This window comes from Micropterus dolomieu, linkage group LG06, assembly GCF_021292245.1.
Source record: "Micropterus dolomieu isolate WLL.071019.BEF.003 ecotype Adirondacks linkage group LG06, ASM2129224v1, whole genome shotgun sequence".
NCBI classification, from domain to species: domain Eukaryota; kingdom Metazoa; phylum Chordata; class Actinopteri; order Centrarchiformes; family Centrarchidae; genus Micropterus; species Micropterus dolomieu.
In genome coordinates, this window is record NC_060155.1 from 21,508,889 (window position 1) to 21,528,206 (window position 19,318).

Genomic DNA, 19,318 nt, shown 5'->3' on the forward strand with positions numbered 1-19,318 from the left:
TGAAGCCTTTAAACAAATTGCAAAGCTTCAAGTGAATGCTCTTGGGTTATTGCAAAGGACAGCATTAATTGGATCAAGTACCAATATTTCAATCCACCATCGCATCCTTTTAAAATAACTGTTTTGATGTTTTGCACGGCTGAACGTGACCAGAATGATGGACACACAAGTGCCCTTCAAACATCCACTTGCTTTGGAATCAGCAGTGGAGCAGATGCACTAATTATGGGCATATTTGAGACTGCAGATGAATACATAGGCCAGCGTTTGATCACAAGCCTACCCTGGTGCTTCTAACAGGAGGTTATTGTGAGTCCCCCTCTTATCTGACCCTTGATGCTGTGCCTATGGCAACAGCATGAAAAGACATCGCTCTGTGACAGTGGAGGAAGGAGGGACGGTGGAGCGTGTGTTTGAGCAAATAACAACCTCTGTATGTCCAGGTTACATAGACTCAGGTGAACTAATAACTTCACTTCCTGAAATAAATCTTTCAGCATCTCTACTCAGATATTTAATTTATTATAGAATCAAGTAAGATTGGCTATAAAATTTTATGTTGTTGTCACATGTACGGTATATTAGGAGTGGTTGCATGTTAGAATAAGGAAAATATGTTTGAATCTTTTAGCATTCAGAGCTTTACACTTTTGTCCAACAATCTGAGGTTTACAGATAATTCTGGTCAGTAAACATTTGGGATCATTAATGGCAGAAAAAGCACATTTAAAAAATATAAAACTATGCCCTGTTCATCAATTGGGAATCGGTACAGACAACAAAAAGCGTCAATATTTCTGAGTCTTAACAATGTCTTTGGTGTCAACAATTCAGTTTTAATCAATAACAGACAATCTATCCATTCAAATTCAAATCACTTTTCTTTATAGAAACTGCTGCCAGTGTGAAAATGCATAGACAAATTTTGCTGTTCCTCAGCCAAGTCATTAAGTAAATATAGCAGTGGTCATAAGGAAATGAGAGTGAAAAATGACTTCTGCAGCCAACAGAATAAGTACAAGATGTTGCAATACATCCTGCTGTAAATACTATAGTTTGGGAGTGACAATCCAGGAAACATGTAGGAAACTAGCCAGCATGTGCAACGGTCTTACAGAGCTTAATTCTCTAATTAATATAGATTATGTGTACTGAATTTGTTCTAGCTAGTTATGTGTTTAAAAACTATAGTTGTGTGCTGTTACTATTGTTTTTGTGTGTTTTTGGGGAACATCTGTTTCATACATGGAAAATGAGTTCCCTTTCATCTGAAAGTACTTGAATGACAATTAACTGGAAAAGCAAGTTTGACATGGGATCATTACACCAAGCAAACTTGCTGAAAGACAAAATAAAAAATGTGATTAGGCTGGTGACCTGGTTTTGCCAGTGCTTTACTACCTGAGCAGGAAAGTTAATAAGAAACGTATTGATAAGCCACATGCAACAAACAGAGGTTGTAGCAGCAAGGAGTTGTTTCATGCCTATTCATGATGATAATGGATTGGCTCCACAAAGAGGCTTAGTCATATGATGAAACCCCATGACCATGACACCTGCATGGCTGTTCAGGGAACTACAAGCCATTAAAAGCTCCAAGCTTCAACATTATAAAAGAACTGAATTTAATTTGAGCTTCTGGCAATGTTGGATGCATTTGATTAATTGTATCCTTTGCATTTTTGTTGTTGTAATGAACTTTGCTTTAATAAAACTTTAAGAGAGAGAAAAAGCCATTAAAACCTTCCCTCATTTGAGTTTCAGATTAACACTCTCAGTGTCATGCATCACAACAGGCTGTAGAGCTAATCTAGAGACAGAAGGTTGTCCTATACATCTGAGGATGAACTAGAGGTCAGAGATGCCCCACAGGGACTATTAAATAACTGTGAAACTTTGAAGAATATTTCCTCTTCTTCCGGCGGTCTCTTCATCCTAACCCTATGATTTCCTTGATTATTTCACAAGAGCATAATAATTCCCAGGAAAGTGAAGAAAGTGCAAAGTCATTCTGTGTGGTGGGTGGTTCAGATTGGAGCTGGACTGATGTGGGCTGTGATCACGTTCTTAACATGTTATCGCGAGAGGTGAGCAGTAGTATAAATTCCCTGGTCGATCGGTCCTGTGAGCTCCTGCTCTCTGCGGTGTGTGTTGGTGTGGTGTGATCAAAACTGAGGTATGTGGTCTAGAAACACAATTAATTATGTTTTTGTCTTTCTGTTTAACAGCTGGCGTTTGTTTTCGTTGATTAAAGTGTTCAGTTCGGTTTGTTTTTGCTTTGAAAGTTGCACAGCTGTAACGTTAACGTTACCTGAATTCACAGTTCAACAAGTGGTTTTCACGAAATGATGAGATTGTTTAGTATTAGAGAGTGACGGAAAAGTTTAGGCCGTTGATTGTTTTTGTTAAGTGGAAAGTGATCACTGACAGAAAGGACTATAACTAAGGTTACTCTCAGCCAAGAGAAAATTTCAACCTTTTTGGCGTGTCAGTCGATGTTAGCTAGTGACATACCAAAACGCACTCAGGCGTAATAATCGATAACTCCTGAAAATGTAGCAGGAATTTGCTTCAAGTAAAAATGGTAGTAAACATTTAAATGCGGAAACACCTGTGAATTTAAAAGAAGTGAAAATGTACTGTATTACAGACTACATTAGGTGTCAGTCTGCGGCTTTCAATTTTGAGTTCAGCAAGACATTTCTGTCTTTTGGTTTCATTATAACTATTTTACATAATTATACATTCTACTACTTCCGGTATTACAAATTCTTCTACCTCTGGAAAACTTTATTTGCTTCACCTGTAGAGCAACAACAAACAAGTGATTATTCATTTCCAGGATTAGCTGATAAATTATTTTATTAATGTGAGAAAATGGTAAAAATGACCATTATAATTAAGTCCATGGTGGTGTCAACGGATATTTAGTTATGTCTGACCAGAAAATTCATTATGTTGCACATCTGCAGTGGTAAATGCATGAGAGTTGTGGTGATGATGATGATTAATTGATTTGAGGATTGACAGAAAATTAATAGGCAACAATTATTTATTTATTTTTTTTATAGTTGCGGCCCTAAAATTAGTCTGATCAATTGCAAAATTGAAGATGCATCATATCCTTTTCCTGCAAATGAGAAAGAATCAATCCACGGTTGTGATTTGAGAGACATTGTGTATTACATAAACTGTTTCCTTCTTCTGTAATTCAGTCAGACTGAAGATGGCTGCAGGCAAGGCACAAATTGGAAAGTTGGCCCCAGACTTTACAGCCAAGGCGGTGATGCAAGACGGACAGTTCCAGGACCTGAAACTGTCAGACTACAGAGGTATACTTCAACTTATATCTCTTCCTCTGTTGAGTGGAGGACATGTTTTGATGACGCCCTCTTCTGGACTGCTTTGTAATCATTCCACAACATATCGAACTGACATTAATTTACACTACTAGACTACAATGAACTAGCCTTAAATTGCCGCAGATGCATTGTCACATGACAAACTCAGTGGCCTTATTTATTTTGTTTTCCTTTGGTGTAGGGAAATATGTTGTCTTTTTCTTCTATCCACTGGACTTCACCTTTGTCTGTCCAACGGAGATCATTGCTTTCAGTGATGCGGCCGATGACTTCAGGAAAATCGGCTGTGAGATCATCGCCGCCTCCGTTGACTCACACTTCTCCCATTTCGCGTGGTAGTTACACGGTTGTATATTCTCAAGCGCCTGCAGTGGTTGTGCGGTTTCCCTCTTGCAAACGCCTCACTTTTTCTTTTTTGGATCATGTTCTCAAAGGACCAACACACCTCGTAAGCAGGGCGGCCTGGGTTCCATGAAGATTCCCTTGGTGTCTGACACACGGCGCACCATCTCCACAGATTATGGTGTCCTGAAGGAGGATGAGGGCATCGCTTACAGGTGGGTTCAACAAGCTGGAGTTGGGCTCTTTCAGTACGCTTAGATAAAGACTAGAAACAATAATGCTTTTGCTTCCCAAAGGGAGATTGTACCTTTTGCCTCTTTCGGGGACCCATGAATTGCTCTTTCTCTGTTTCAGGGGTCTGTTCATCATTGACGACAAGGGCATCCTGAGACAGATCACCATCAACGACCTCCCAGTTGGACGCTCTGTTGAGGAGACCATGCGTTTAGTCCAAGCCTTTCAGTTCACTGACAAGCACGGAGAAGGTAAGTTACTGCTGTAACATACTGCAGTGTATGTAATGTATCTTACTGTGTCCTGTAGCGTATCGCTTGTGTTAAACTGTTACTAAAAGATTTCAAGATTGCTTGAAATGTGCTATATACTCTGAGTGATATAACTCTTACTCTATACTCTCACCTTGTTCTCCCTGACCTAGATAAGGTTGTATTGATTTAACTGTTGTATTTACAATGTTATTACTTCATTTGAATACAGAGTTGCTGTTGGCTGTTTGGAAAGAATAACTTTTGTACTTACAATGTTATTACTTCATTTGAATACAGAGTTGTTATTGGCTGTTTGGAAAGAATTTAGTGAGACAGGACAAAGACCATAAAGGCTTATTGAAATTCAGAGGTTCATATTGTTGTCTGTGCTCAGGTTCACATAGGGCTGGGCGATATGGCCAAAAAGGTTATCATGATAAAAAGATTAATATCATTTGATATTGAGAATTATCATGATAAATGTCACGTCATTATTTCTTTCAAGTTTAAAGGATGATTTTAGCTCCTGAGTGAAAGTTGAAGAAACCAGATGGGGAATTGTGGTTTAAAACTATTATTTATGGTCCGAACATCACAAACACTTTCCAAACAGTGGATCACTTAACAAATCTGAGGTAGAACATTTAAAATGATTATGATTTTAAAAAAAATCAACATGCATGCGTAAAATTAAGTAAATCCATTTTCAGTCCCTTTTCCTCAACAAAATATCTTAATTGGAACAATGAAGTGCTTTTTTTTTTTTTTTTTTTTTTTTTTTCGTGAATCAAACATTAATTGAACATTTGTTGTTTTGTTATTGAAAATCATATAGCGGTAATTGTTTTATTGCCCAGCTCTAGGTTCACATGACCTTTACAGCAAGTTGAGAAGTGACGGTTGACCTAAAGGAGGGCAATAATTAAGCATGGTCTAGTACAAAGATATTTTACATTATGCAACCAGATGTTTGATGCATTTCCCTGCTTTAAACCCAGGGTTATTGTACATGTGCATCATATTGGTCTTTACTGTGTCATCTACCGGGCCAGGACTCATTACAGGCTTATCTTTTCAGTCTGCCCAGCCGGCTGGAAACCAGGAAGCGACACAATCAAACCTGACGTCCAGAAGAGCAAAGACTTCTTCTCCAAGCAGTAATAAGCCCATGGCCAGAGTCTGCTGCCTGCTGTAGGAGATTTCATTTAGATTACATTTCCAGAGAACAATATTTAAGTCACCTGCTGTGCCTGTGAAGGAGTGGTTTGGAGACAGTTTTTGTAGTCAACATGCTGTGTGTGTGTGTGTGTGTGTGTGTGTGTGTGTGTGTGTTTTCTGTTGTCTGTAGAGTGAGTAGTGCACTTATGGCCAAAGCATATAATTGTCTAATTATATTGCGGTAATGTTTGCTATTTTCACTGTCAGACTGAGATAAATATCCGTTTGTTCTTTCATGTCATTCCTTACTATTGTTAGATGCAAAGGACCATACAAACAGTTCTATTGGAAGAATCTCTCTCCATTATGTTGTACTTTTTTCTTTTTTTTATAGTCAACAACACATGTTCTTGTTCAAAATAAAGAATTCAGTTTATAACACTCTCTGAAAACATTTATTCAAACAGAACAGGTGAGATGTTTGGGTGTTAAGGTCATTACACATAAACCTATTTCTTCTTCGGTGGTGTTAGTAGTATCAAATCAGGTACACGTTGGATTGTTTTTTTTGCATGCATGTAAATGTACGATACCTTAAATACTTTGGTACGTTAGATTGAGGTACAATGATTCCCTTTTATTTATCTTTTAAAGCTACAAGCTCAGTGAATAATCATAGCCCAGGTGGAAGATAAACTCCCAAGTATCTAAAATAAGATGCAGGCTTCTATTGAAAATGTCGCCGTAAATAGGCTTTCCCTAACAAGTCAACAGATGCTTATTTGTTTGCCAAATACTCCTGCAGGCTGCCCCACCTAGGTGTTTATATTTATTTTGGCTGATTAGAATATATGGGTGTCAACAGAACAGGTTTGGTTGACATCTCCCTGGCTCTACTGTTTTAATGTACTTGTTAGGACAGAACAACTTACAACTATTCTTTTGAATATATATATATATAATTATAATTCAGTGACCTCAGCATAGCTCAACATTTCAACGAAGAAGAACTGAAAACACCTGTTTGAGTTGACAGGGTGAAAAGTAATTAATCATATATATCATGACATTTAGATGTTGCATGTCTGGGTCTTGAATTGTGTATTGCTAGCAGGCACACCTAAATCAAACAGGGCCATCATTGTGAAATTATTGCCATAACAAAGTAGAGCTAGTAACAGATAAGTGTCTCCTAGACATGCCAGTCATCTTCATGTGTTTGACTTTTAACACCTGCATCTGAAAAAAACAAAACTATCGTTGATTAAGTGGAGAAAATATTATTTTCTAATGAAAAGTAATATTAATGCAATCCCTATGCTTTCTTCATATTATAAGGGCATATTTGCACATACATTTATGTCATTCTACTTCTGTTTTTACTGATTCCTGTCAATTAAAATGTAATTGTCCATGGGGTAATTTACGTATAGTAAACAATGCGGTACTGTCATGAAGACTTGTGGCGGGAAAGACTAATGAGAGCGTGACTAATGTTAATGTTTGAGTAATTTTAGAGTTTGATTAATATTAGTCTGACCTGTTTAAGATTGAGATAAGGTTCTTAGACAAAGTATGAAAACAATTCTGGGAGGAAAGGTACCAATTACATCGTTTTAGCGTCTGCTTTGTTGGCCGATATTGAATATTTATGTTTATCCTTGTTAGCTTAGTTAATTAATCGTTAGCATTAGCATACCTAGCTAATCCTCAGGAGAAAATGGCTGCTGGGAAGACATGCATCAGAAAGAGCAAGGAGGAAACTGCTGAGGTTTGACCACAACACAGGCTAGCTCACGATCATATGTTTTCCATTTGAGTTAATCAGTTTGTATATTTATGAGTAAAAGTTAAAGAGACACCCTCCTCTTTACTATAGACAACACTTGACATAAACAATTGCGCCATCGTGTGGCCACCAACAAGTCAAATTCAGCTTAGCCGTTTTCCTTTTTATACAAAGTCTTTATTTATCTGTTTTACATTTTAAAGTGGATTGGATTATTCCCGAATGACTTGAAAACCGAGCAAGAGTCCATTGTCTTCGTCAAGAGGATGATGGCGGTGGCAGTCTCCTCCATCACCTACCTCAGGGGGATCTTTCCAGAGGATGCCTATAGATCCAGATATCTGGAAGGTGAACACAAATGTCCTCAAATGTCTTAATGAAGGGCCGGTTCATAGGATTAAGAAAATGTAACAGTTTATACCTTGCAAACACAGAAAGTAGTTCATGATAACTTCTTAAGAAGGTACATAATTTTACAGGGTGAAGGTCCTTTAATTATTAGACTACTCTTTATCAATACTATTGTATCTTATTATTATTAATGCATTTTTTGCATTTGTCATATCACCAGATTTGTGCATCAAAGTCTTGCGTGAAGACTGCAACACCCCTGGTGCCAGCAAAGTTGTGAAATGGTAATTATAATATTCCCGCTACCAGACAGTACAGTTGTACTTAAGTCTGCTGGCCACACTTTCCTATCCTAATTGATGTTTTCACCCACTACTGTTTGTTCCAGGATGATGGGCTGTTTCGATGCATTAGAGAAGCAGTATGTAAGTTAATGCATCTATGAATACATTGAATTTGTAATGTTTCATCTTATTTTGATCAATACTACCATTAGTTTTACTATTGTTCAATGCTGTCCTCTTAACAGCTCCAGATTGTATACATTGGGGTAAGAAAATTAAGTTGGTACAGCAACATTTAAAGTTAACACATTGCTTACATAGAGAAAGAAAGTTGGCGCCAATAACCCTGTGCAACATGTTTCTGACATCTAGGTGTACACCAATCCAGATGAACCCAATGTAAGTTCTTTCTTAAAATACTAAAAAATCATTATCAGATTATTAACTGAAACACAATGATGGCATGCTTTGTTAAATCATACCTCCCGTGTGCAGTCTGATCAACATTAAGAAACTTAATGTCTTTTTCTATTTTGCAGTGCATTATTGAGTCATACCAGTTCAAATTCAAATACACTGAGAAGGGGCCAGAGATGGACATATTCAGGTTTGAATGGACACTCTATGTTTGCATCAGTGTTTTGGATAGGACCTCCACATGTGACTGAATTGATGGTGATATAACCTTCGTGAAAATCGCAGGAACAACGATGTGGAGATGCAGGTGCCGCTGGAGGACACAAAGAGAGCCTCGGTGCTGCTCATCAGGAAGCTCTTCCTGCTCATGCAGAACCTGGACGCCCTTCCCAACAAGGTCTACCTCACCATGAAGCTCTACTATTACGATGACAGTAAGACGCATTAATGTCTCAGCCGAACAAAATGGTAATCAATTTAGAGTGTTGTGTAATTTCTTTGGTGGGGGGATGCATAGGCAAGGCAAGGCAAGTTTATTTGTATAGCATATTTCAACAACAAGGCAATTCAAAGTGCTTTACATTAAACATAAAAGCAACAGGGAAATTGAAAAAATAAAACACATTAAAATATAATTTTGAAAAGGGTGTAATAGAAAATAAAAACAGGATAAAAAACAGGGTAAAACAGGACAGTAAACGTTACAGTGCAATCTACGGCTTTAAATTTAATTTAATTAAAGGCAGTGGTAAAAAGAAAAGTCTTCCGCTTAATTTAAAAGAACTGACAGTTTCAGCAGACCTGCAGTTATCTGGGAGTTTATCAGATATACGGAGCATAATAACTGAACGCTGCTTCACCTATTCTAGTTTTGACTCTGGGGACAGAAAGCAGACCTGTCCCAGACGACCTGAGAGATCTGGATGGTTCAATTTGAAGCAGAAGATCAGAAATGTATTTTGGCCCTAAACCATTTAGTGCTTTATAAACTAACAGCAGGATTTTGAAATCAATTCTTTGACACACAGGAAGCCAATGTAAAGACCTCAGAACTGGAGTGATGTGATCCACCTTTTTGGTCTTAGTGAGGACTCGAGCAGCAGCGTTCTGAATCAGCTGCAGCTGTCTGATGGATTTCTTAGGGAGCCCTGTAAGGACGCTGTTACAGTAGTCGAGTCGACTGAAGATAAATACATGGATAAGTTTTTCCAGGTCTTGCTGAGACATAAGCCCTTTAATCCTTGATATATTCTTCAGGTGATAGTAGGCTGACTTTGTAATGGGCTTAATGTGGCTCCTCAAATTCAGGTCTGAGTCCATGACTACACCAATATTTCTGGCTTGATTTGTGGTTCTTAACATTACAGATTGAAGCAGAGTACTGACTTTCAGTTGTTCTTCCTTGGCTCCAAAAACAATAACTTCAGTTTTATCTTTGTTTAATTGAAGAAAATTCTGGCACATCCAATCGTTGACCTGTTCAATACAGTTACTCAGCGTTTGTATGGGATCAAAGTCCCCTGGTGATATGGTTATGTAAAAAAAAATGTGTCATCTGCATAATTGAAAACATCTCGCCCGCTCTCCTTTCAAAGTCACCCCTGCCGACTACCAACCACCAGGCTTCAAGGAGGGTGAATGCGACAGCCTCTGGTTTGAAGGCATGGCCGTGCACTTCAAGGTGGGTGAGGTGCAGACGGCCTTCCACAACTTGAGAGTGCGTGTCTCGGCAGAACAAGGCAGGCTGGAGAAGCTTCAAGAAGGGAACCACCTGAAGGAGAACAAGCAAGTTTCCCTGAGAAATCCTCAAGAGAGGATCAAGGTGGGTCCAGATGGAGGATTATTCAAGTGCTGGATTTCAGTTATAGACACGTAGTCGTCTAATCAAGCAGATTTCGCTCTTTCTTTGCTGTTGTCATTTTCTCGAAAAAGATTAAATCTAGCTCATTCATGTTACGTTTTCAGTTCTCATGGATGAAACATTTTTTTACAGTTTGCTGTCAGTTTATTTAACTGTCTGTGAACACCTCGTTACAGGACCCTTGTAAGAAAACACATGAGGAAGAGGATCTACCTTCTGAAGACGGTAAGTCGGTGGAGCTACTGTTACAAAACTATAAATTTAAACAATGGCTTTACACTGTTAACTTCCCTTTAAACAGAGTCTGCACAGTTCAAGAAACCTCCAAGACCTCTGGCAAAGGTACAGTTGAACTAGAGGCATGATTGTATTAGAATATGACACATTAGAGCTTCTCATGAATTGTAATAGTAGTTTTAACACTAACCCAACAGGACAGGTGATTATCTTTTTTTGTCTATTTTAGAGAAAAGCAGCTGCCAAGAATCTGGCAAGGAAGAAAAGAAGAATTTAGCACTGGTATTGCACAATACAAAACCTGTGTAATGTAAACACAAACATGAACTATTTCTTCATTTTAATGCAAAGTTAAACACTTGTTTTATGTTATGTTACAATTTATTTTGATAAGAAAGTTTGTTTGACAGGTTCATGACATTGTTATCTCTACTCACAAGGCAGGATGTCACTGTCACAGTTCTAATGTAGACAACATCGTACAAAAAGCATACATGAAGTGTACAATCTAGATCAATTTAATCAAAACAATGTTCAAAGTGCTTCATTTTTTAGTATTCTGTGTATAAAATGTGTTCAAGAAATAAAGTGTGACTTAATCCATAAACATTTTAGTACAACATTGTAAAAATGTTATTCTATACATGGATGACAGAATGTATTGGGAAAGAAAACATACAGTGCAAATCATGTTTCACAATATGCAACTCATATCTAAGCTTTAGTAGCTGAAATCAATCAAGAACAATTTGATCTTTTTGGCACAAATGATAACACTGAACGTGTGTATCTGTCTCTGTGTGACATTTACCTAAGATTGAAAAATAACATTGCTCACTTAAACAACACACTTGAGCTCCCTTCATCAATGTGTGTTTCTCATCTAACATCTGATGGTCTTTTCCTGAGTGATGGGAGTGTTGTTCCGGTCCAGAGCCTTTAGTTTCAGTCTCTGGGTCAGTGTTACAGCTCCATCTTCTTCTCAATGTGTGTCTTAGAATAAGCTGTCCACATCTCCCATCTCCACGAACACAGACTTCAGCTGGGAATAGTATTCAATCGTCACCTGGCCGTTCTCCCGGCCTATGCCTGGTGAATGTAAAGATTGTAAGTTTGCGTCCACTTATACTAATGTGAAAGGGGAGTATTGAAACTAGTTTTTTAAAGAAGGAAATACTCGCCACAATGATCAGATCAGCTACTAATGTTGTTTTGTGATGATGCTGTAGTAGACTTTGCAAAGGAGTACGGTCATATTTTCTTTTAGGAATATTCACTACAATTAAATAACTCAAATAACTTAGTCAGTGATTTGGCTCCTGGTCTGCAGCAGGTGAACAACAGGACTGTACCTGACATTTTGAAGCCTCCAAAGGGCACCTCCACAGGAGTGATGTTGTAGTTGTTTATAAAACAGGAACCAGCCTTGAGTTGTTCAACCACACGATGGGCTCGCCTCACATCCCTACAGACATAAACGAGGTCAATTGGCAAGTTGTCATATTTTACCCCTGTTGTGGTGGCAGCCCGGCTGACGGTGAGTGTCCTGGTTTTTCCTCCTTTTTATCAGTTTTCTGCTTTTTCCCTTGGTTTCCTGTTCTCTGCCCGCCTCTCTGTGTTTTCTCCCCCGTGTGCTCTCTCCTCTGCTCCTGAGCCCAGCCAACTACCTGCACCTGCAACCCATCATCCACCTCGTCAGCCTGCCACACCTGCCAGTAATCAACCTCATCCCAGCCTGTATTTCAACCCCGGTTCTCCACACCATCCTTGCTTGATCGTCGTTGCTCCATACCTGGTGCCACTCCTGTGTTCAGGCTTCCTCGTTTCTTGCTTTTTCAAACTTACCCTGTGCCCTGTCATTGTCTCCCCCTAACCTTGTCTCTCTGTCCGTCTCCCTCCCAGGTACACTCACCCTCGTCCTCCGTTCGGCTGGGCCCATCCACTGGCCCACTCCCCTTCGGACCTCCCTCTCGGCGTCCTCCCTGTTCCCGTGCCTCTCCTCGCTTCCTCGGCCCGTGTTCCCCGGCTCCCTGGCCCCCTGTCTCCTTGGTTCCCCGTGCCAGTACTTCCCCGACGTCCTCCTCTCCCCCCACTCCAGTCCCTCTCACCCCTTTTCCCCCAATAAACCTCCTTCCCTCTGAGTGCAGCATTTGGGTCCTCTCTGTCCACACACCACACCTCGTAACAACCCCTTTGCTTCGACTACTCGCCGTTTTGCTACTTTTAACTTGAACAATCTAGATGTTTCAGAAAGGTTTAAGACAATCATGGGTCAAAAATCCTGTTTAATAACCAGTGAAGCTGCTCTAGATCGTCTCACCACAGACCTACCTAGTAAAAACTCCTGCAGCCAGACCCATGGTGGTGTCATTGGCTCTCTGCAGCACCTCCTCTTCGGTTTCAAAGGACAACACAGACATGACAGGACCAAAGATCTCCTCCCTCACACAGGTCATCTCATCTGTACAGCTACCTACAGGATGAAAAAAAAGGACATGAACGTGAAAATGCTGGTGGGACCACAAAGTGTATTTAGATAGTGATGAATCCCCTTTGACTTTTATTGTCATATTTAACAATATGTGGTGTTGCAGCAAAAATATAATAAAAAGGAATAAAATAGTCTGTAACACTACAAAAAAAGGGAACAGTTCTTCTGAATGTATTGTAATTATGAAAGAATGTATTGAAGTCTTACTCAATATACATGGAGTCATGTAGTATCCACCTCTGAGTTTGGGATCTGATGGTACAAAAGGTTCACCTCCGCACAACACTTTTGCTCCCTAGAGACAACAATTTACATCAAGGTCTAAATTTAAGTTGCTGCACGTGAACCTCTTGACTTACTCTTCTGACAAACCACAAGTTATCAGGACTCTTGCCTCTTTCTTTGCCTGATCGACAAAGGATAGAACTTTTTCCAGGTGTGGCCGGCTGACCAGTGCTCCCATTCGGGTGCTCTCCAGTAGTGGATCTCCAATCTCGATCGCCACAGTCCTCTTCACCACCTCCTCCAAAAACTCAGGCAGAATATCCTTCTGCACAAAGACCCTTGTACCATTGCTACAGACCTGTAATACATTTAATCAAATCAAACACTATGCTTCTACATGTAGATTGGATTATTTTAGCACATAAAGAACATGAAGAATTTGACAGCATATGAAAATACAACATATAATATCCAAAGCAGAACGCACTCTCTACCTGGCCTTGAGACAGGAAGTTGGCCATGAGAGCGCCCTTCACAGCGTTCTCCAGATCGCTGTCCTGAAAGATGAGCAGAGGAGACTTCCCCCCAAGCTCCAGAGTCACAGGCTTCACCCCCTTGGATGCCATCTTCATAATCTGTGGGTCAAAGCCACATGGAAGAATATCCATTGATTGCTCTGGTCACATCACAGATTAGGAGGGAAAAGACAGACTGCAACATTGTTAACGCTAAATCTACAAATCCTAAATCCTCACAATTCCCAATCGCGAGAGGTTTGAACTGAGGTGTTTTACAAGTGAGTGGTGTTTTTTTATTTCATGTCTCACACTAATAAAACCAAGAAAAGCTTTCTACCATGTAAGTAAAACAGACCTTCTTGCCTGTTGGCACGCTCCCAGTGAAGGACACCTTAGCGACGTCAGGATGGTGGCAGAGTAGGCTGCCAGTCTCCTGGCCGCCCTGCACCACGTTGAACAGCCCCTCTGGAGCTCCAGCCTCTGCATAGAGCTCTGCCAGCATGACTGCTGTCACAGGCGTCAGTGGTGATGGCTTGTACACCATGGCGTTACCTATTTTAGATCATAGACACATGAGAAAAACAAAAGAAAGTAAGACTCTTATTGTTTGACTCGTCTAATGAACTAGAAAGGACTAGGAGATAATACCTTTGTCAAGTTGAGTTAGACATGCTGCTGTGATTTTGGGGCAATACCTAAAATTGTGAATGTTAGGCCTTGTTACATCAAAGAATTGGGAAGATTTGCGCGAAGACAAAGACTCATGACCATTTCAATCAATATGTTGCTGTAGTGCCATCTAAAGGGGAAGTGCCATTACCTTTCACTGACATTTGGCTGCAATTGTACAATATGTTAAGGAGTTATAGCAGTGTATGACAAATATGTCGAGCCAAGAGCAACTTGATAAGAAATAACAGAAAAAAATGGTAAACCAAACCATTTGGGCTAAATTTGTAGAAAGTGTTTCAGTGGACAATCTGTGACATACACCGATCAGCCATAACATTATCACCACCTGCTGGTCATAATGTCAGTCTCCCGTTTGCCTTTCTATGAGAACCGGCATCAACTTCTTCAACAATATGACCTAAAGGGGCCAGCCCCCCCCACAACCATGTTCCACAGTCGAACTTAAAAAAATTTAATTTAATTCCGTATGGTTGTTTTTGAGATATTCTGCTGAATAAACAAACAAAGCTAACCATAATGTTACCCTTCCTCACAGAGTAAATCATGTAAGTGTAATAGAGGTAATAATATACATGTCTTGACAACTTTAGAAGTATCCCATACCACAGGCCAGGGCTGGAGCTGATTTCCAGGCAGCTATCTGAAAAGGATAATTCCAAGCACCGATGCCGACACAGACTCCCAGAGGCTCCCTGCGAGTGTAGGCAAAGGATCCCCCAGGCAGCTGGACATGCTGGCCTTGATAAATTAAAGGAGAAAGCATAAACATGGTAAAACAAAGTTGATGGTTTAAAATTTTTTTTTACATTTTTAAGATTTTGGTTTTAAAAAGTGCCGACAGTGGAAATTTGAATAATGTATGTTATAAAATGTTTGTAAAAAGCCTTTTCTTCAACAAACACATTTGACAGCAAGACTTTCAGTCAGTATTTAAGATGAATAATGTTAATTTGATCAATACAGATTACATAGTTCATAATATTGAGTGCATTTGCTGCCTGGCATGCCTGCATGAGTTATTTTATTTTCCTCCAGACTCTTGAAAGGTGGGAAAACAGTGAGCGTTGTACTGTACCAACCTGCCAGACAGCTGGCCAGCCCTGCATAATACTCTATACACAGTCTGGCAGAGTCCACATCCAGACGGGCCTCTGTGATGGACTTCCCGTTATTGACCACCTCCATTTCAGCTATCTCCTCTCTCCTTCTCTGTTCATCAAAGCCAGGGTGAGTGTAATACATTTCATTAGTGTAATTGTTGCACAACATCCCCGATCCATTACTAGATGTACAAAGCAGGGCACTATTTTCATGAAGTTAAATTACTTAAGGTAGAAGCTATTATCCCCTGTTGAGTTCAATGACACATTTGTGCAAATCACAAAGGAAGATGTTGAGTGAGTGTTGATGTCTTCAAATATTCAGCTGGGACACGAAAGATGATGACTATGTGAAACAGGCTGCAACCCTTTATATAACAATTTTATACATTACATGTAAACAGCGTATGGTGATTCCCATTCTAAAGACGTTTGTTATGCATGACAAAAGAAAGCCTTCATTGCATTACCAGCACACTGAAAGCTCTAAGGAAACCAGACCCTATGATCAAAATACTCGAATACTGGAATATTCTTATGTGGTCTTTTTGTCAATTTACATATTCTCAGGAGTAGCATACAAATGAACAACAACAAAACCTCCACCTCAATGATATGAGCAGTTTCTATCATGATCCTCGCCCTCTCCATCCCAGACATTTTGCTCCAATGGCCAAAGGCTGACTTGGCAGCCTTCACAGCCTGATTGACCTCCACATCACCACATGGCTCCAAATGACACAAGACTCGCCCTGCAAAGTGAAACATATTATGGTGACAACAGTTAACACAAAATGCTGTCAATGCCATCTCAGTTTGCCTGTTTGTTTAGTTAATACTGGTTCAAAGCGACAATGTACAGGGTACAGAGGAAGCAATAATAGCTAGGATGTGATCATATGAATTGGTTTTGCCCCATTGAAGCTGCTCAGGGGCCATAGAACTGGTTGCACATGAAAATGGTCACCATACACTAAATGGATATGGGTTAGTATAAAGGAGTGTGTTGCTGAATAACAGAGAGTGTGCACAGTTGACTTTCCTTGAATAAGTAAATGTGAAATATATAAATGTGTTACGCAGAAAGATAACTTGAACGTATTCAAAAAGTCAGGAAGTTAAGTTAACCCGTTAAAATGCCTGATATTGATTTGCTTTCCATTCACACACAGAAGTGACCAAAGTCCAGTTAGCAAACAGTGTCAATAAAGTAAAACAAACAAACAAAGAATTGTGTGGCTTACCTGTCGCAGGTTCGTAAACATTCTCCTTGTTGCATTTCTCTTGGCTCGTCCATCTCTTGCCGGCCCAGAAGTTCAGCGGGACCGTGATGTCCACTGAGCCCGAGGACAGGCATCTAACCGACGCCGCAAGGGGAGATGCAGCATCGGGGCGCCGCAGGGACGCAACGAGCCTCTGGAGCATTACGTTACTGAAGCTGGCTCTGTTGCTCTAAGTTTAGCCGAAAACTGTAAAACGCTGTCGAAGACGTCACAGAAGTTTCACCTCTAATGTTAGCTTGCACTAGTAAACTTACAGCGAGTGTACAAAACGTTACTTACATGCTAGCTACAGTTCAATACAGACATATACAAACGCAGATACATTTAAAACACAATAATGCAGAAATCACAATGAAAAAGTGCTCCCTCCGCTTGTCATTTGTGAAGTTTCACCTTCACCTGTATTTGAGTCTTAAACATAGACTGTATAACGTTATGGGTCTCAAACTTGCTTACTTTCCAAGCCTCTTCTTCTTTTTTGAGGTCTAATGGCAGCTTGCATCCTTTGACTGGCATTAACGTTACCGCCATCTTCTGGAGTTAGTTAACTCTTACATCGTCCGCACTGTCAGATTTTCCCTCTCTGTTCAAGTTACTGTGCATACCTACTGATCTAATCTACCTCCTCTTTTCCAGTTCTTCCACTCTTCTCTTAATACCCACTCACTGTTTGTATTGCATGTAGTTGTCTTCCTCTTATCTCCTGATCCCAGTGCTGCTGCTACTCTTTATTTCTTTCTGTCCGTGCAACACCCTTTCTCTCTGATATTGAATGTTTAATTGTGGTGTCTTTTTTAACATCTTGTTTGGCTAATTTGTCCACTCTATCATAAACAGGGACAGAAGTTGCAAATTAGTTATGGCTAGAATCCTATATGCATGGTATCTACTTTGTATACTTTATAAAGCTATGTCTCATGCATTTTTACCCTAATTTAATATTAATAAATAAATACATAATGCCCATGTGCGCAGGAATCCAAATGAGCGTGATTGTATTGTTTAATTACTTATGAGTTTTTCCATTATTTCAAATAGTAGGTCTTGGATCGATTACTGGATGTATAGATGTATACGTAGCTTTAAGGCTGCACCGAGCAGATGCTGAGAGTCCCTACAGATTAGAGCTCTGTTTTCCTTGTTCAGCCCACCAAATGGTGTACAACTCAACTGTGTTTACACTTAAGAAGTTTGAAGTCCTTTCTCCTTTCATTTAACTGTAGAACTAATGTACCAAATTAGCACTTTTCTTTATTACCTTAACTTGAAGTAACTCTAAATCTACCACCAGTGGTCACCCACACAGGGGTTGTAGGTCACACCCCTGCTGGACAAAATGTCATTCCATACACTCCCATGTCTGCTGCATCTTCTGTCTAGCTTGATTTTCCTGTTCCCTCCCTTTCCCAGCAGGCTTGTAGCACTTTTTTGGTTGGGTACTCTCAAATTCGTCAAATTGTCCAACCCTACAAGGCATCTCATCACATTTACAACTTTTTTGCATATATCCACAATACTTTTGAATTTTGAATGTGATCCCTCCGTGTTAATCTGGAGTCAAATTATACTCCTAAGAATCTAAACGATTCAACTGTCTCTAAATTATTTCCATATAATATCAAATGAGTATTTAGTCTAACCCTCTTTATTGCGAAGAAGATTGCTTTAGTCTTTTCAACTGAAAAAAAAAACAACCTATATGGCTCTAATGTCTCCCTCTTTTCCATAAAGCCCCATCATCTGCCAATAATGATTTTCCCATATCTAATGGTACATTTCCGAATATGTCATTTATCGTAATAGAGAATAATGTAGGACCTCATACTTGTCGGACAAATCACCTCTACCTTTTATTTGAAAAGTCAGTTATCCAGTTAAAAACATTATACCTCCATTTCCCATTGCATGTAGCTTTATCAGAAGCCCCCACCTTAATTTGCACCTTCCTTACTTCATCTTCTAGACATATTACTGGATCCAAACTACCCCTTCTTTTCCTAAATCTACTCTGACATGCTGCAGTTGTATCCTGGTCACCACTGCAGCTGTTTATTTCCTTCCATGCAAAACCCTTTCCCTTTGAATGTTTAACTGCGGTGTCTGTTTTCTTTTTTAACATCTTGTTTGGCTAGTTTGTTCTGTGTCTAATTACCCATAATAGCCATGTATGCAGGAATCTGCAGTTGTTTGGTCCCTCTGCACAGTGTTTTATCATTACATAGCATTTTTCAACCTTCCCTGGTGCAGTCAGCTTTAGCCAGCGCCCCTTTTTAACTCTCCCAAAGTAAATGGAACACTCTGCTCATCTCCAGTATTTTCCTTTCCCTTCCTTGTTTTCAGATTCTATTTTCTCCATTTTCCTTCTTCCTGCCTCAGACAAATTATTAGAACTGTGTACCCTAACAAAGGTGTTAGCCAGTAACTCAGCCTTTTCTTTATTAGCAGCTGCTATTTCATTTCCATTTGTTAGCACAGGATAACTCCAGTCCCTTCTGTCCCTTCCCCCCCTCTTTTTGATCATCCCCCATGCTTCTCCCACTGGGGTTGTGTTCCCAATCGAGTCTCAAAACTTTCTCCAGTATGTCCTTCTTGCCTGTCCACCTTGCCAATGAATGAGCTTTTTGTATCTGTTTAAGATATTCATCACTCTCTTCCTTAAAATCCTCAGTTTTCCCAAACACCCATTTTCCACCCCTGTCCACTTCAGTCACTGATATTT

At 39.7% G+C, this 19,318-nt stretch overlaps 3 protein-coding genes across 3 annotated transcripts; 2 read left to right on the plus strand and 1 right to left on the minus strand.

The window, feature by feature from the left end:
• Positions 1–2,039: 2,039 nt before the first annotated feature.
• prdx1 (peroxiredoxin 1) lies at positions 2,040–5,791 on the plus strand. Its single transcript, XM_046050973.1, has 6 exons — positions 2,040–2,176; positions 3,216–3,332; positions 3,544–3,697; positions 3,797–3,919; positions 4,059–4,189; positions 5,271–5,791. The coding sequence occupies exons 2-6, from the start codon at positions 3,227–3,229 to the stop codon at positions 5,351–5,353; spliced, it is 597 nt and encodes a 198-aa protein (XP_045906929.1). The 5' UTR covers positions 2,040–2,176; positions 3,216–3,226; the 3' UTR covers positions 5,354–5,791.
• Positions 5,792–6,816: 1,025 nt separating this feature from the next.
• zte38 (zebrafish testis-expressed 38) lies at positions 6,817–10,896 on the plus strand. The gene is made up of 12 exons (XM_046050971.1): positions 6,817–7,121; positions 7,343–7,487; positions 7,711–7,774; positions 7,879–7,915; positions 8,020–8,040; positions 8,147–8,173; positions 8,314–8,381; positions 8,477–8,625; positions 9,787–10,013; positions 10,229–10,277; positions 10,354–10,394; positions 10,519–10,896. Exons 1-12 carry the CDS (start codon positions 7,071–7,073, stop codon positions 10,564–10,566), a joined length of 927 nt encoding a protein of 308 aa, XP_045906927.1. The 5' UTR covers positions 6,817–7,070; the 3' UTR covers positions 10,567–10,896.
• On the minus strand, positions 10,615–17,216 carry aldh9a1b (aldehyde dehydrogenase 9 family, member A1b). Its single transcript, XM_046050969.1, has 12 exons — positions 17,056–17,216; positions 16,561–16,795; positions 15,923–16,068; positions 15,296–15,425; positions 14,820–14,954; positions 13,879–14,075; positions 13,500–13,640; positions 13,175–13,363; positions 12,988–13,075; positions 12,621–12,762; positions 11,642–11,754; positions 10,615–11,378 (listed from the first exon to the last, which is right to left on the minus strand). Exons 2-12 carry the CDS (start codon positions 16,739–16,741, stop codon positions 11,284–11,286), a joined length of 1,557 nt encoding a protein of 518 aa, XP_045906925.1. The 5' UTR covers positions 16,742–16,795; positions 17,056–17,216; the 3' UTR covers positions 10,615–11,283.
• Between the last annotated feature and the right edge of the window lie 2,102 nt (positions 17,217–19,318).

Excerpts from the sequence above, each read along its gene's own strand:
- prdx1 (XM_046050973.1), top strand. The coding sequence starts at position 3,227 with ATGGCTGCAGGCAAGGCACAAATTGGAAAGTTGGCCCCAGACTTTACA. Across the intron at positions 3,920-4,058 it reads GATGAGGGCATCGCTTACAG|GGGTCTGTTCATCATTGACG; the intron begins GTGGGTTCAACA and ends TCTCTGTTTCAG. Across the intron at positions 4,190-5,270 it reads CACTGACAAGCACGGAGAAG|TCTGCCCAGCCGGCTGGAAA; the intron begins GTAAGTTACTGC and ends TTATCTTTTCAG.
- zte38 (XM_046050971.1), top strand. The coding sequence starts at position 7,071 with ATGGCTGCTGGGAAGACATGCATCAGAAAGAGCAAGGAGGAAACTGCT. Across the intron at positions 7,122-7,342 it reads GCAAGGAGGAAACTGCTGAG|TGGATTGGATTATTCCCGAA; the intron begins GTTTGACCACAA and ends TACATTTTAAAG. Across the intron at positions 10,395-10,518 it reads CTCCAAGACCTCTGGCAAAG|AGAAAAGCAGCTGCCAAGAA; the intron begins GTACAGTTGAAC and ends TGTCTATTTTAG.
- aldh9a1b (XM_046050969.1), bottom strand. The coding sequence starts at position 16,741 with ATGCTCCAGAGGCTCGTTGCGTCCCTGCGGCGCCCCGATGCTGCATCT. Across the intron at positions 14,955-15,295 it reads GCTGGCCAGCTGTCTGGCAG|GCCAGCATGTCCAGCTGCCT; the intron begins GTTGGTACAGTA and ends TAATTTATCAAG. Across the intron at positions 11,755-12,620 it reads GCTGCAGGAGTTTTTACTAG|GGATGTGAGGCGAGCCCATC; the intron begins GTAGGTCTGTGG and ends TTATGTCTGTAG.